Source organism: Manis javanica, chromosome 4 (genome assembly GCF_040802235.1).
Source record: "Manis javanica isolate MJ-LG chromosome 4, MJ_LKY, whole genome shotgun sequence".
Lineage (NCBI taxonomy): Eukaryota > Metazoa > Chordata > Mammalia > Pholidota > Manidae > Manis > Manis javanica.
This window is the reverse complement of record NC_133159.1, coordinates 169,099,774-169,115,815: the sequence shown is the minus strand read 5'-3', so window position 1 is coordinate 169,115,815 and position 16,042 is coordinate 169,099,774. Positions and strand designations below refer to the sequence as shown.

At 54.5% G+C, this 16,042-nt stretch overlaps 2 protein-coding genes across 5 annotated transcripts in view; one reads left to right on the top strand and one right to left on the bottom strand.

Moving 5' to 3' along the window:
- Positions 1-1,516: 1,516 nt before the first annotated feature.
- On the top strand, positions 1,517-3,921 carry LIMD2 (LIM domain containing 2). Of its 3 annotated transcripts, none has more exons than XM_036997499.2 (5): positions 1,517-1,644; positions 2,411-2,503; positions 2,683-2,727; positions 2,802-2,941; positions 3,017-3,921. In XM_036997499.2, the coding sequence occupies exons 2-5, from the start codon at positions 2,462-2,464 to the stop codon at positions 3,174-3,176; spliced, it is 387 nt and encodes a 128-aa protein (XP_036853394.1). In that variant the 5' UTR covers positions 1,517-1,644; positions 2,411-2,461; the 3' UTR covers positions 3,177-3,921. The 3 variants fall into 3 exon arrangements, with proteins under 3 accessions (XP_036853394.1, XP_036853393.1, XP_036853395.1); XM_036997498.2 differs by having other exon boundaries at positions 1,518-1,644; positions 2,358-2,503; XM_036997500.2 differs by lacking the exon at positions 1,517-1,644 and adding an exon at positions 1,679-1,889.
- Positions 3,922-5,162: 1,241 nt separating this feature from the next.
- The window catches only part of MAP3K3 (mitogen-activated protein kinase kinase kinase 3), a 56,360-nt gene continuing 45,480 nt past the window's right edge, over positions 5,163-16,042 (bottom strand). For both annotated transcript variants that reach the window (XM_017668132.3, XM_017668057.3), the window contains 9 exons: positions 14,570-14,643; positions 12,664-12,731; positions 12,396-12,488; positions 11,596-11,787; positions 10,894-11,042; positions 10,127-10,258; positions 9,535-9,664; positions 9,000-9,177; positions 5,163-7,876 (listed from right to left, as the gene is read on the bottom strand). In XM_017668132.3, coding sequence (XP_017523621.1) covers positions 7,648-7,876; positions 9,000-9,177; positions 9,535-9,664; positions 10,127-10,258; positions 10,894-11,042; positions 11,596-11,787; positions 12,396-12,488; positions 12,664-12,731; positions 14,570-14,643 — 1,245 coding nt within the window. In that variant the 3' untranslated portion in view covers positions 5,163-7,647. The remainder of the gene's footprint in view (positions 7,877-8,999; positions 9,178-9,534; positions 9,665-10,126; positions 10,259-10,893; positions 11,043-11,595; positions 11,788-12,395; positions 12,489-12,663; positions 12,732-14,569; positions 14,644-16,042) is intronic.

Sequence of the window (16,042 nt, the reverse complement as noted above, 5' to 3'; positions counted from 1 at the left end):
AGCAGGATGGTACACTGGGTGAGCCAAGGGAACAGCTGGGGGCTGGGGAAGCCTGCTGCCTCCCTCCCTCCCCCGCCAGCCCCAACGCGGAGGCTCTTCTGTTCCCTGACAAGTGTGTGGGTGGCGCTCTGGAGCCACTACTTCTATTCCTGCGACAGTGTGGGAACAAGCTATGTTTAAGGCGGTGCTTCATGGCACAGCTTCCAGCCTAATGTCAGGCAGAGCCCAGCAGTTCCTGGTGCCCCAGTCGGCTGTGGTCTTGCTGCAGAAGTCCCTGTCCAGGAGGCCACTGCTGGGTGTTCCCAGCACAGCCGAGGCTCTATCACTGCAAGGGAGGGATGGTCACCTGCCCTCTGTGTGCCCCAGACCTGTGTGCAGTGTGTTGGAGACGCCAAGATGCCAACAGCTGGTTTGACCAGAGGGCGCCAACAGCTGGTTTGACCAGAGGGCAAGGAGTAGGGAGGGGAATCAGGGGGCTTGGCTTCTCATGCCAGCCCTGTTGTGCTAGCTTTGTTACTTGTAACAAATCACTTCAGATCATCAGGCCTCATTCCCTTCTGTCAAATGAGGTTTGGGTGCACCGAGATTTGCTTGTTTGAAGGATGCAAATCTCTCCGTTCTCAAGCTCTTGCAGGCAGCAGTACCTAATGGGGCCGGGGGTGACTAGTCCCACAAAATGAGGCCACAGAAACCGTTTAGGACGTTGGGCCTTAGGAGGGCAGGTGCTCTGTGACACTTAAGGCACAGCGTCCCCTGTCCCCTTTTTACGGGTGTGCAGAAGGTGTTAAGAGGTGGTCGTCCCGCCAGACCACTAGGGGAGGCCAGCCCTTAGGAGTGTGGGCGGCCGAAGGTGCCTGAACACAGGGGCCCCAGGGCCTTCTCTGCACCGCAGACCGGGCCTCGCAGCCTTGTGACCAGGCGTGGCGGGACCGCGTGCCGAGCCGCCGCTGCTATCTTCTTCCGCCGGCTGTGCGGACGCGCAGGGCGGCCCCCGGCGGTGGGAGGGCTCCGCGGCCCGAGGGGGCATGGGAGCCAGGATATGACCCTGGGCTGGCCCGCGGGGTCTATCAGACTGTGGGGCCCACCGAATGCCGGGCAGACAAGGGATCTGCAGGGCCTGCGCCCGCAAGGGCCAACCAGGGGAAGCAGAGGCACCCCGGTTATCTTTTTCTGCTCCAGGGGCTTCGCGGGGAGCGCCATTTGTCCCGTGACCCCAGGAGCCTCAACTTGAAATTCTCCCCGCTCTGGGGCATTCGGCGCCGGAGCCTCCGGCCCCGGTCCCTCTCTCCTTCCCAACGGGCCGACGGGGCGGCCGGTTGGCCGAGGCCTGCGAGCGCGTGGCCCGAGGCCGGTGCAGAGCGGCCGGGCGGGGACAGACAAAGACGGGGGACGAAGAGCGAGGGAAAGACAAAGCGCAGAGGGGCTCGGCGGCGACGACGGGGCCCCGGAGGCGGCTCCGGGAGCGGCGGAGCCAATGGGCGGGCGCGGGGCGGGGGCCGGCGGGGGCGGTACCGCGATAAGGCGGTGGCGGCTGCGGCCGCTCGGGGACCACTGGCAGCGGCGGCAGCTCGCGCCCGCGCCTTCCTCGCGCCCGAGGTGTCCCCGGGAGACCGAACCCCGCCCCGCGGCCCGAGCCGGGGCCCGGTGAGAACCGCGGGCGGGCAGGGGGGAGGGGCCTGCATCCGGCTCTCAACCCAGGGCGCCCAGGTGGGGGCTGCAGGCTCGAGAGACGCCGCCCGCGGGGTCCCGAGCCGAGCGCCTCCGCCCGTCGTTCTCACCCTTCAGGGCGGGCTTCCACTTGGAGGCGGGACCGAGCCCCCCTAGGCTGGGCCTTCGGGGGTCCTGGGTGCCCCCGGCGTGGGTCCAGGGACTGAGGAGCGGAGCGCTTTGTAGGCGGCTCGCCCGGCGGGGTGGGAGGCCGGGACCGCGAGCGCTGTCCAGGGACTGGGCCGGCCGAGCAGGGGCCGCCCGCGGTCTCGGCGCCTGGGCGGCCCGCCGGGCAGCTGGGGCCGGGGTCAGGCTGGGCCAACGGATTCTCTCCGCAGCCCTGCCCGGCTCGCCCACTCCTGACCTTCCCTCATCCCAGGCTGGGTCCGGGTTCGGGTTCGCGGGCGCTCGCGGCGGCTGCGCGGGGGCCCCCTCCCCCAGTCCCTGCCTGCGAACCCTGTTCTTCCCCCGACACATGGCACTCAGGGACCCCTGCCCCTTGGGGAGCAGCGTGGGGGGTGGGCAGGCGAAGGGGAGGTGGGTGAGGGACGGAAGTGGCAAGACCTAGAGCAACAGGAAATGACTTAGGGAAAGTCCCAACCACAGCCCCCCAGCCCCCTGCCTGTAAACACCCCACCCCCACCCTGCAGGCTGGAGAAGGGCTTGTGGGGCCCTCGCGATCGCGATCGACTTCCCCTTGCAGAACGCAGCGGGTGCGCGTCTCCACCCAGGGCCTCCATCACCTCCAAGAGCCATGTTCCAGGCTGCTGGAGCAGCCCAGGCCACTCCCTCTCATGTAGGTGATCCAGCTGGTGGGAGGGCTCCTGGGCAGGAGTCTGGCCTGGGGGTGAAGGGATAAGGCTCGGCATGTTTGCCTGCCACCCTTTACACCCCCCTGGGATCTCGGCTGGTGACCACAGCCATGGTCTGGGGCATCGCTCGGCTGACCCTGCCCTGACTGGCCCTCTCCCCCAGGAAGCCAAAGGCAGTGGTGGCGGCAGCTCTGTTCAGCGCTCCAAGGTAGGCGGTGAGGATGGGTGGGGGGAGGAAGCGGGTGCTGGCCAGGCCCTTGGCTGAGTCTCTCCCTGCAACAGTCCTTCAGCCTTCGGGCCCAGGTGAAGGAGACCTGTGCCTCCTGCCAAAAGACTGTGTACCCCATGGAGCGGCTGGTGGCAGACAAGCTCATTTTCCACAACTCTTGCTTCTGCTGCAAGCACTGTCACACCAAGCTGAGGTGCGCCCTCGCCCTGCCCCTTCCCTCCCCTTCCAGCCCTGACCTGACCTGATCACAGTTGTTCTGCTTCTGCAGCTTGGGCAGCTACGCGGCGCTACATGGGGAATTTTACTGCAAACCCCACTTTCAGCAGCTGTTTAAGAGCAAGGGCAACTATGACGAGGGCTTCGGCCGGAAGCAGCACAAGGAGCTGTGGGCCCACAAGGAGGTGGACCCCGGCACCAAGACAGCCTGAGGCCCTTCTGACCATCCACCCCCTCCACAGAGGGGCAGGGCAGGGGGAAGGATGGGAAAGAGATTGGACTTGGGCTCTGGTGGGCGGGCAGGTTGGGAAGGGGATGAGGCCGTCTTGCTCAGGCAGAGGGTTATAGGGGCAGGGTTCTGCTCCAGGATTCTTTCATTCTTCCTCAGTGGGTGTGGGTGGGGGTTTGGGAACCAGGAATGGGGTTTAGCTCACCACCCTGCCTCCAACCTATCCCACCTCACCACATGGTCCCGAAAGGCCCCCAAGCCCAGCTTCCCTATCTAGGTGCCTTTTCTCCAGCAAGGAGTCAGCATGCCCCCCTCAGGGTCCCAAGCTCCCTGCCTGCCACCCAGGGCCCTGTGTGGCCCCTATGTCTCCCCATCTACCTCTGCCCTTATTAGCTTGGTCCTGAGCCATGGAGACTGACTTGGAAGAAGGAGAGCCAGAGTATCCCCTGCTGGGCCTCACAGAATACCCACCAGGAGTCTGGTGGGGAAGAAGGGGGAAGTGGAAGCAGCCCTGCCCCCTGAAAAGCAAGGCTGGGGCATGCCCAGTGGGGCTTGGGACCAGCTCACAGCCCCAGAGCTAAGAAGCGGAAGCTAAAGCACCCAGCCAGGCTGAAAGCCAGACTGGTTTGGGGGCTGAGGGCGGCCATGCTCCCCTCCTCTTTTCCCATTTCTGCCGGTTCTGACTGTTGTGATCAACCCTGTTTTAAACATGTTTCACCAGATCCTGACTGTGTATTACGTGGCCTAATGGCAGGGCTTTGTGGCAGGAAGGACACTCACCACAGGGAGGTGAAAGGAGTAGGGTCAGCCCCAAGCACTCCTGGCCTTGAGGGGGTTGGGAAGCTGACAGTGGGTATCAGGGAGATAACAGCCAGCCTGAGAAATGGGAGTGCGCCTATTCTCAGCCAGGTGCCCATGCTGTCAAACTTGGGTGGTTTTAGAACTGAAACTCCACCTTGCCCCTCTGCCTTGTTTTGGTTGAGAGCTTGAGGCCGTCAGTGGGTGATGGTGCCGAGCCCTGCTGCTCTTCAGTATGTTGGGGTCCAAGGCAGAACCCTTCTGATTGCTTGTCTGGACCTTCTTTATGCTGGAAATCAGCGAGAGATGTTGGGAACCAGCAAGTCTGACGAAGGTTTCCTAGTCTCTGGGCCCTCTCCCCCACTGTTCTCTTCCCTGATTTTTCAAGCTCCACGGAGAGGAGCAACCACTGTCAGGTAGTGCAAGGAGTGGGACTCCCTACCCCCAGCACAAAGTCTGGGTTTTCTTGCCTCAGACCCAAACTGCCCGTGGGCTCCATGAGTTGGTGGAACAAGCAAGCCGACTCCAGGGGGATTTGCTGCCACCACCCCATACAACTTAAGTTCCTAAAAGAACTTGTGCCCACAGCACAAGGTAAGGAACTGGGTGTTGAGCTCTGATGGCAGATGGCATCCTTGGCCTGGGTACTCAGAGCGTGAGGAAAGCACTGAGCACCTCATTCAGGGCCGGTCCAACTTCTACACCAGAGGCATCAGATGGGGACAAGAGTTGTCTCTCACTGCTCTGAACTAAGCTCAGCTGCAGATAAATGAGGGCAAGATGGCAGTGAGGCAGTTCTTGGATGCACGTGGTCCCTACCCTGCAAGGATACAACTCTGGGTCTTTCTCTGAGCTGGGTAAGGTTCTGCTAGATACCAAGGTCCTGGGAACTCAGCTGTGCGTGACATTTGGGTCAGCAGGGCTGACGCTGTCACCTTGGTACATCAGCCTTGACGGAATCACCCTCAGCAGAGCTCCTGGAGCAGGGAGAAGGGATGTCACCTGAGTTAGCAGTGGTACCAGCCAAGTATCCCATTCCAGGATCCCTCTTGGAATCATCTGAAGTTCTCTGCCAAAGGACTCAAGTTTGTTACCAGGTACCATACCTAGTTCTTCCCAGGCAAACACCTGCTCCCTCCAACCCCAACCAAAAGCATTGCCACAGAGCCCCTCAGGTATAAATGATCCCTTTTATTGTAAATAATGCGCGACACTGGCCTGGCTTTGCACTGCAAGCCCTCGGTCAAGATATAGTCAAATAACTATGGCTGCAGGTTCTTCTGCACGATCCACAATTCAGACACAGACACAGAGCTGCGGGGGCGGGGGGCGAAGGGGTAGGAGGGCAGCGGAGTGCTGACTGGTCTGTGTTGGGTTGGCCAAGACTGACATACCCCACAGAATGATGAGCAAATGGTGGCATGGCCCATCCCACAGCAAGCCTGGGCCTGCTAGGAAACTGCCCTTCAGACACTTCAGAACCGAGGCCATCCTAGGCCCACAACTTCTCATCTGGATTATTTAAAAAAAAAAAACAAATAAATTAAAATTAAGCAACAGCTTGGTCCTGAGGATGCTGACCCAGCATATCCACAGTTTTTTGGCACAAAAAAAATCAGGGTCTTGGGTTTTTCTTGGAGTGCAGTGTTTGTTGGCTTGTTTGCAAATTAATTTTTAAAACAGATTCCCTGCGAGGTAAGACCCTGGGGTGTGGGGCTCTGTGAGAGCCTGAACCTGGGACACACAGAGTCGTCTCATTTTGTCAGACTGGGCACCATGCTGTTTCTCCTTGCGGAAAGGACTAGGGATGGGGGTGTGGGCCCAAGAAGAGTGCTACAGCCATCAGGACGGGGGCACAGAGAGGCCAAGCTGCCACTTGGCAGCTTTGGTCAAGATGAGGGGCCGGTCCGCACCCTGGGCAAGAGCCGAGGTGGTGGCAGGAGGTGCCTGACAGAGGCCCCTGGGGAAAAAGGATGGAAACAGGCCCAGGCCCAACTGGCACCGTGCAACACACATTCCTGCAAAACCAGCTGCGTTTGTTTTCTCTCTTGAGGTGTCCATCACCTGTAACAGTCTTGAATTGATATATATAAAAACCATCAATATGATCTGAGATATAAATTAACAAGTACAAGGCCTCACATTACATGATGTGAAAAGGCTAAAAACAGCGATAGAAACTACATTCATAAAAGTGCATCGTCAACATACAACGAAGGCTTTGGCTTGTTCTGGTGCCCGTGGGGAAGTGGGCAAGGCTGGCAATGAGCTGCCTGGCACTAATCCCCAGCTCCCTGGAGATGCCCATCCCTGGGCACTGGCTTTTTTTTTTTCCTTTTATGACAACTCCCAAGGAAACTGGGTGTTGAGAGGGAGGAGCTCTAGCAATAGGCACATTTTGGAGGGGAGGGGCCGGAAGAAAGGACCAGCACCCAGGCTGAGGTAAATAAGGCCAACTCTAAGCTGCTTGGAGACACTGGCTCCCTGACCCCTGCTGCCACGCCTCTTCCAGGGGAGGAGGCAAGAAGGGAAAGAGGCTGACAACTCATAGGGATGGGCAAGACTGGCCCATAAGGAAGAGAAGGTGGTTTTGAACAGTTGGTGGCATCACATGGGCACTCTCTTCTACCAGGTAGAGAGGGCTCTGGCCTAGCAGGGTTATGATTCACCAACAGGCTGATACAACTCCCCTAGCCATCCCAAACAGCCTGCTCAGGGCTCAGGGAGGCCAGCTGGGTCAGAGGCCCTCGCTGCACTGTCCAGTGTCCTCTCTGCTCCAGTGAGGGAACAGGTGCCAGGCCAGGTGCACTAAGGCCACTACCTTCAGCTCTTTCCAATCCAGCCTCAGGCCCAAGCCCACCAGCAGGGGTACTCAGAGCCCAGAGGGCACACAGTCTCCAGTTTAGAAACTGGGTACAGCATAAGAGTGACTACAACTTGTAAAACAGAGACAATTGCATTGACAAAACTGGGTCTTCCCCTTGGCGGGGTAGTTCCACATCTCAGGCCCCTGCTTGGGGAGGCAGGGTCACAGGGACAGGCAGGATAGGCTCCTCCTTCCCTAAATAAGGCAGCATAACATTTGCTTCATTCATCTTTGGTAAAGACAGGGACTGCAAAGCTGACCTGGGGGCTTCAGGGAGAACACAGCCTGGGCCTCTGCCTTCCATTGGCTATGGGATGCTGGGCTTTACCTCAGGCTTGGGTGGGCTTATCCAGCCCTGGGATGCCCTGGTGGTCTTCAGACAAGGGGAGGAGAAACAAAATAACACTCTGAATGAAAGTAACACTATTCAGACATCACGTCCATCCTGTGCCCCCAGACCCTCTGGGCTTTGGCGTTGATTGAAGTGTCAGGCCATGCCCCAAAGGTGGGCCCTGTGGCGCCTCTCACACTGTTCTGAGCCCCTTCTCCTCCACACTGAGCTCAGGACACTGGAGCTCTCGGGTCTGGCGGGCTGAGGAACCCCAGTCCTTGAAGCTGCAGCCACCCCACCCTGGCTCTGAGCCCCCACAGCAGAGAGGCACAAATGCTGGCTGGACTGCAGCTCCACGGTCCTCAGCCTTGCCTGGGAGAAGCAGCAATTTTGCTGAGCCCTCCAGCAGCCCCGTGCCCATGCAGCAGGGGCAGCCAGCAGCAGGGTGACCTTGAGAGCTCAGTACACGAGCTGTGCAAAGTGGTGGGTGAGCAGCTCCTCGGCAGAAGGTCTCTGGCGGGCCTCTACAAAAATGCGCCTCAAGAAGTCCCGGCCATGCTCAGATATGTGGGAGGGCAGCTGAGGATTGGTGGGCTGGGTGGCAATCTTGAAAATGGCAGCCATGGCTTCATACTCTGCCCAAGGTGGTTTCTCTGTCAACATCTCCACCACAGTGCAGCCCAGGCTCCTGGAAAGAAAATGCCATGTCAGTCTTAGCCAGCCCCAGGCTCTCTACCCTGGCTGCCCTTGTGAAGAGAGGTGCCTTTCTCAGAACACCTTGAGGTGGGATGGGGCAAGCTGAGGGCTGACACCTCTGTAAAGGGTCCCCAAGGCCAGAAGAGGCTTCAGAGCACTGCCAACCTCACACATGCGCTTCATCAACCTACATTCACCAGAGTGCCTCCTGAGGTTGGGGAAGAGAACCACTCAGTGTGGACAGAAAGGGCTCTGAGATGACTGTGAGTCTCCTACTGCTGCTGTAACAAACTATCATGAATCTGGTGGCATAAAAAACAAATTCATTCTGGAGGTCAGAAGTCTAAAATAAGTCTCTTGGGGCTAAAATCAACATGTCAGAGGAGGCTCTGCGTGGAGACGGCTCCCTTACCTTTCCCAGACTCCCTCTTAGAGGCTGCCTGCATTTCTTGGCTCATGGCTCCCTGTATCACTACAGCCTCTTGACTCCACTGTCCCATCTACTACCCACTCTGATCTCCCAGCTCCCTTGTATAAGGACTCTTGTGATTAGACCGGGCCCACCTGGATAATCCAGGATAATCTCCCTTCTCAAAAGTCTTAAATTAACCACATCTGCAAAGGCCCTTATGCCAGATACGGTAACATTCACAGGTCAAAGGGATTAGTGCATGGACATCTTCTGGGGACCATTATTCAGCCCACCACAATAATATTCCAAGGGGAAGAGACACTCTTACAACTTCTAGACCCTTAGAGAGGATAGGGATGAAGTCAGGTAGAGCAAATGCAAGCCGTCTGAACGCTATGGAAAGGGGCAGAAGCCTGTTTTGTTTACAGGCTGACCCAGGTCTCCAGAGCAGACCCTTCTTTTGGGGTTTAGCAAACACACACGATGTTCCCACAGCCTAAGTTCCCAGCAGTAACCGCTGCTATTTGGGGCTGAAACATGACACACGGGCCATCTGCGCTGTGGCAGGCACCACCACTGCTGCACGCATGGAGCCTGCATCCTGGCCTGGCTACCACACTAGAGCCCCAGAGGCCCATTTCTAAGCTTGAGCCACTACAGCCCCAACAGAGGGAAGGCATCCCAGCACGCCCTCAGTGCTCACCACACGTCTGCCTTCCGTCCGTAGCCCTCACCGCTGATCACCTCAGGGCTCATCCAGTAGGGCGTGCCGGTGACTGAGCGCATGCCTGTGCCTGACATGCAGATAGTCTGCAGGCGCTTGCTGGCCCCAAAGTCTCCCAGCTTCACATTCCCCGCAGAGTCTCGGAGGATGTTGGCTCCTAAGGCATGAAAGGGCGAAGGCTGCAGCCCTGGACCCTCTGGGCATTTTCTCCCATCCTCCCCCTTCCTGCCATCCCAGGTCACAGGCCTGCTGGGGAAGATGGAGGCTATTACAAATTAGACATGAACTGCACATAACAAGAAGGCTACTGACTGGAAGCCTTATCCTTACAGCACAAAATGATCAATCATCACCATGGCCGACATCTGCATGGCATTTTACAAGTATTTTCCCAAATTACTCCACCAATCTTTACATCAATCCCTGAAGGATGCACTGAGGGTCCTACTTTTCAGAAAGTTCAGAATGGTTAAGTGACCAGGTCTTAGGGACCACACAGCCTGTCCCTGCTCACCTTTGATGTCCCGGTGAACAATCATGTTGCTGTGCAGGTAGGACATGCCCTCCAGGATCTGCCGGGTATACTTCCGAGTCACGCTCTCTGTTAGAGCTCCATAGGCCTTCAACTGGTCTTTCACTGAGCCCTACAGCCATAAGAGTCAGCACGTCAGCACAGGAAGGGTGGGCAAGGGGGCAAAGCTATTTCCAGCCCCCAGTGTTGCAGCAAAGGTGTAATTCATCCAATCTCCATGCAACGTGCTATACTTTGCTAGGGGCTCTTGGGCAGCATGAAGAAGAGTATCAGACAGTCCTTCCCTCATACAACATACCCAAATCCAGAGGGAAGCCTTTCTGCTTCAGGTAAAGGCAGTACTTACTGGGCAGCACAGCCACCCTGTAAGCCTCAGGTTAGGGTGGCCTGGAACGCTTCTAATCGTTCACTGTAGCCAGATGCAGGGCCCTACCAACTCCAAGTCCCGCCATCACTTCACCTTCTTCCCTGAGCCTCTGATCAACAGACCTATGTCAAAACACCCTCCTCTGCAGCCCCCAGTCCCAGATCAGGCCTTCTCTTGTGTGTCTCACATGCATCAAGGAGCACATACCCCTGGCATGTACTCCATGAAGATGGTCAGAGTCTTCTCGGCACGGTCCCGCAGGCAACCATAGTACTGCACGATGCGCTCATGCTGCAAGTTTTTCAGCAACTGGATCTCACACTCCAGAGCACTAACCTCCTAGGGAAGGAGCCCAGTGGTCACCTTGGCTCTCAGGGCCCCAGTTCCACCCGCCTGGGATCAGTTCAGCTCGCCCTAGCCTGAGGCCTCAGAGGGGTCTGTCTGCTTGGGAACTTCAGCTGGAGAAAAGGGGGTTGTCTCAACTGTCTGGCTTTGATCACCATGCAGGGCAATCCTTGGGATGGTGGCACGCCCATGCTCAAAGAAGGGGTTGTGGTGCTTAGCTAAAGTAACTGCTGTATTTGCCCATGCAAACTGGAGTGTGGGCCACACCCAGGGCTGAACTCCAAAGACAGGCTCCTTCCTGGGCTGAGAGCTAAGAGATGCCTTACTTTGTGAGGGCAGGCAGGCACTGCTCTATGTGGTGCTGCTCATAACCTCTCAGTTTGGGTTGCTTGGTACTTTGACATAAACTCAGTTCCTCATTCCAAATCTCTCCCCTGCGTACTTGATGCTCTTAGAACTACAGTCTCTTCACCCCATGGCCAGGACCAGGGTGGAGAGTAAGGGAACCTGGGAGGAAGAACAATGGGGGAACCAACCTATAGCACCTCAAGCAATTAGTCTATGCAACAAGACAAGGCATTGTTGTTGAGAGGGAGAAGCTAGAAGTCTGCCCTTGGGGAAAACAGTACCTTGCTTGTCTCAGGACTGTCTGGGTCAAACTGGACCTGCTTGGAAGCAAGTTCTCGTCCTGTGTCCACATCATAGCACAAATAGACCCTGCCGAAGGCACCCTGGCCCAGGAGTTTCCCTCGGCGCCAGTTGATGGGGGCACTGGGAGCTACGAGAGCAGAAGCAAAAGGGAATCAGTTGGTGCACATGACTTACTGGACTCCTGTCCCACCCTCCATAGGCTCTATGATGGGACCTCTGCCTTGAGCCCCTTGCTCACCCGGCAACATCACATCGGTCAGCACATCCCCATCCACACCTGAAGCAGGCCCAAAGCCCTGGTCTATCAACCTGAGGCCTGAGGCCTGAGAAGCAGATGACTGGCTGAAGTCATCATTAAATGCTCTTCTGTATCCATCTAATACCTTTACTTCCAAAGCCCCTAAGTATCTTAACACAGCAGGGGTCAGGGAAACTGCTCTTCAGTTTACACACACAAAGGATTGAAGACCAGAGGGGGAAGTGGCTTGTCACACAACAGCAGAGTGAGGCCTAAGTCTAGTGGGTCTCCTGCCCACCCACAGGCTCCTCCAGTGTGGGGAGGGTGGGGCAGGGCAGGCTGCTGCTGAGCCCAAGAGCACCAGTAGAGCCACTGCTTCCACCCTGTAGCCTGTCCGAGCGTCCCCAGAGCAGTGTCTTCCTAGCCAGGGCCCACTACTCACACTTGGTTGGCACGTTCCTCTCCTGCACAGAGAGGGCGTTTTCACTGTCTGCGCTCCTCAGGCGCCCTCGGGGGTCCAGGTATTGCACTGCTAGACCCATGTTCTCGCCATTTGTGCTCAAGGAGCGGCTGGAGGGCACCAGGGTGAACAGGTTGCCTTGATGACGCCGTATTCGTGGAAATGTTCTTCTGCCTGAAGGGGTGCAGGGTCCACAGCAGAGCAAGTCAGACTGCTAGCCACAAGGCTAAATGTGCAAACCAAGTTATACCCCACCTCTGGTCCATCCTATCTGCCTTCCCACCTGACTTATGTCAGAATGGCTGATGTCCCAAGAACAATGAGAATCAGAACAAAAGCAGGAATCAGAAGCAGCAATAGGTGGTTAAGGGAGCCCTGGCCAAAGGGAAGGCACAGGGCTGGCCCTTAAGCCCCACATCACTTGCAAGGCCAATCTCCTGCTGAAGCCTGTTTTCCTTGGCATCCTAATCCTAAACCTCTGTGGAAGCTCCCTCTGTCTGCTGCCATGGGACAAAAGAGGGCACTGCAGAGCTTGTGCCATGGAGCATGCTGTGGACTCAGACAATGGCCAGTGTTTCCAGTGGCAGCAGCTTGGTCTACAAATACCATTCTCCCTCTCTTCCTCTGCCCCCATCTCCAATGCCTCAACTCTAGGCACAGTTCTTCAGGAATAAAGGATACATAGGGTCTGGAGAGCTCAGGCCCAGTGCCTCCAGTTTTCTGTGGCAGTCACCACATCCCTTCCGAGGCAGCCAGCAGGGGGCAGACGGTGGCACACTCACCGTCGTTGTAGTCTTTGTGGTGCACAGACACATGGTAGCGGCGGGGGTAGGTTCCACCTTTGACCCCTTTGTCATAGAGCTGAGTTTCCCGATCTGAGTAAGACAGAGGCATTACTGGCTTCTGGGTAGGTTAACATGAGTGAGCCGTTGAAGCCCCTGTGCCACCTGAGACCTCAGAGCAGCAGGCCCCAGAAGAATGAAAACACAGTCCTGGCTTCTCAACTCAGCCATCACACTGCAGTGCTCACTCACGCCCTGGTGGACTCACCCGAGAATTCCTGTCTGTTGTCTGGGAAGCTCTGAGCTCGGGACATTCTTGATTTCCGGAAGGATGGGCTGGAAAAAACAAAACAAAATCACACAGTAGATTTCAGCATACTTCCAAAGCAGTCCACTAGGGCAGAAGGCAGGATATCCAGATGGACTCCCTTTCCTCCCGCCCTCTTATGTCATTACAGGGTACGAAGCAGAATTGGAGAGAAACAGCCTGTTTCTGAGTTCAGTCTCCTACTTTCTCTTTACTGGTCTATGGCCCAAATCTGACAGGACTGAATAATAAACCCCTGCAGTTCCCCCTGGCGGCCACAACACTTCTTGCACTTTCCTCCCACACTGGCAGGAGAAGAAGAGGTGCAAAAAAGTCTCTTACTCAGGGCAGTAACAGAAATAGTAACAATACCAAGCACCTTCCTTTCAGACTGATCACCACCACTCCATTTTAGAGATGAGGAAGCCAAAGAAATAGATTAAGAGACTTGTCTGAAGCTACTTGATATTTGGTGGAGCTGGGATCTATCTGGCTCCAGATCCTATGATGGGGAGATGAAAGCTTTATGCTTAAGTCACACTGGGCCTCAAGTTAAGTCCACATCACTGGGTTTCACCCCCAAGGAGAAGAAAGCAAAGCACTGGAAGGATGAAGGAAAAATCCAAGAACCAAGTGGGCTAATTTGGCTATCCTTCCCAGCATCCACCTGAATGGTCCCTTCCCATCCATGTGAGTGCTTTTTGAGAGGGCCACAGGTGAGAAACTCCCACATCAGTGACATGGGGCTGTTCCCTACTTTCCAACTAATAGACCTTCTGTAGTCCTGCCCTATCACCACCCCCATCCCCACCTGATGACAAGGCTTAGGAGACAGTCCAAAGCCAGGCTCAGTCACTGTCTCGGCAGAGCCCTCAGTTCGTGGCAGCCTCCTGGCACTCTTATTAGGCCTTCTTGGTCTCCTGGTTGGAGAGCAAGCCCCAAACAAGGCTATGAATTGGGTACCAACAGGTTGACTACAACTGTATGCTATGATATATATAGAGAGAAGACAGTGCTCATCAGTGGTCAGATCTGTCAGGAAAAACACATAGTACACATTTAGCCATGGTCACAAGGTCATTACCTATGTGAACAATTAATCAGTTTTACAAAGAAAAAAATAATCTCCAAACCTGTCCTACAGTCTCTGACCATAGCCCTAAGCCCAGCCAGATGTGCTCTTGGGCATTAACAAGGTGAAGGTGAGAGACTGGCTGGATTAGTATCAAAGCCAACTGCAAACACACCCTCACTGATGGGTGAACCAGCTCCGCAGAACCATTTGGTATGTAAAGGACAGCACTTGAGATCCCTCCCAAAGTGTAAGAATGAGATCACACACCAAACAAGCACTGTGGGAAGCTGAGCGGTCTGGATATTTTATTTTCTGTTTTTATATCCTAGTTTCTTATTCTACCAGAAGCACATGGAGAAAACAAATGAAAGCAAGCCCACAGGTAATAATTCAACTTTGTCCCCAAACACTAAAGGGCTACTGCTTCTCAGTCCAGATCACAGCAATGAGGCCAAGAGTACAATACAAGCTCAGCCTGTATTATGTAGAAAGTCAAAACATGTAAAGCACTTGGAGCAATACAGCAAGTATTTAATACATGTGAGATGCTATTATGAGCTACTATTACATTCATCTAACTATATAAACATAACGTTCTCATGGCATTTGGAAAATTAAGAGGGCTAGGAATCCCAGTGAGAGGGTTCTTTCCCAGAAGCATGACACTTTAACAAAGGGTTTGCAGACCAGTGTCTGGATCAGAGGCACATATACTTGCTAACTCTATTTCTTCAGCCCAGCAGTTCCAAAAACGCCTACACACTAGCCCCCAAACCAGCCACAGTCTCATACCTGTCTGCTGACCTGTCCAAGGACTGGCAGCTTCCCGACAATGAATTTTCAGCACTGCTTAGGGGATCCAGCATCTGCAAGGCAAGTCATACAATAAAAGCCCAGCCCCAGCCCCAATCCCAGCCAGGCTTTATGGCCCAACCAAGGGCAAATGGTCCTTTTTTTTCGAAATAGGAAAATGCCCTTTTCTCTGCCTGTGTAGTGCTAAGAATGGTTAGAAAGGTACCACTCTTCTCCAAAGTTTGAAAGGTAAGTTTCCAGGAGGAAGAAAGAAAAATGCCTGGCTGGCATCCCAAGGAGCTCTGCCAAGAGAGCAAAGCAGAGATGCTGCTTCTCTTGTTGGCATTTTCTTGGCTCATGTACTTTGGCACCTGGCGCTAGAGATGGTACCACCCTGCAGAGGCTTCCAGTGCATTTGGGTGGGACCATAATACTTCTGTTTACAATCCATAATTTATAATTTACAAAGACAAGTATTACCCTCACTTTACAGATGAGCCACTGCAGGTCTAGAAAGGCCAGGAGAACCATCTGAAGTCATGAAATGAATTAGTGTGCAGTTGACACAGAATAAACATTTTCAAGTTCCTGTTTCTCGTGAACAAGCAATAGATATCTATGTAAGTATAAAATGTTTCTCTGGATGTAAGTATAAAATGTTTCTCTGGCCCCTGGTCAATCAAATGCATTAAAAAAAACTTTCAGATTATCTTTTTCTCCAACTACTCTCCCCTTTATATCTTCCAAGGTGGGCAATACTCACTACCAAAGTATTCATTATTTGGGATCCAAAGTTATACATTACATAGGGAAGCAGAGTATCAGAATTATGAAAATTCACTAACTTTCATAAAATTAGTTCCAACTCAAATGGTCTTCCCATTTAATACCAGGGCCCATCTCACCTGTAACTTCAAATGCTTTAGGGTGTACTGTCATGTATGATTAAAGAAAAAACTTGCCAATCAAGGCAAATTAACCGCAAAGTAAAACTGCAAACCTTGCTAAGAAAACAGGATTTCCCCAAAAGGATAAAACCAGTATGGGAAAGAACTGCTTCCAATCCATCAAATGCATATTTAATAAGGTCAGACCAATTAGCAGACCAAAAGAGGAGAGGATAGGCAAGTGCAAGTCAGTTGTGATGGAGGAGGATGCATCTCCAAGGTTCAAGAGAGGCCTTGGAAAACCCGCTGAATTCCATGGAAACTCCTGCAAAAAAGGACCCTCTTTATGACAGTGCTGCAGAAGTCAAAGAGCAAGTGAAGGAAGTTAGTTGTGCTTGCAAAATTTTCATAAGAAAAATGAAGCCAATGGGGAACCCTCCTACACTGCTGATAGGAATGTAAGCTAGTTCAACCATTGTGGAAAGCAGTATGGAGGTTCATCAAGAAACTCAAAATAGAAATACTATTTGACCCAGGAATTCCACTCCTAGGAATTTACCCTAAGAATGCAGCAGCCCAGTTTGAA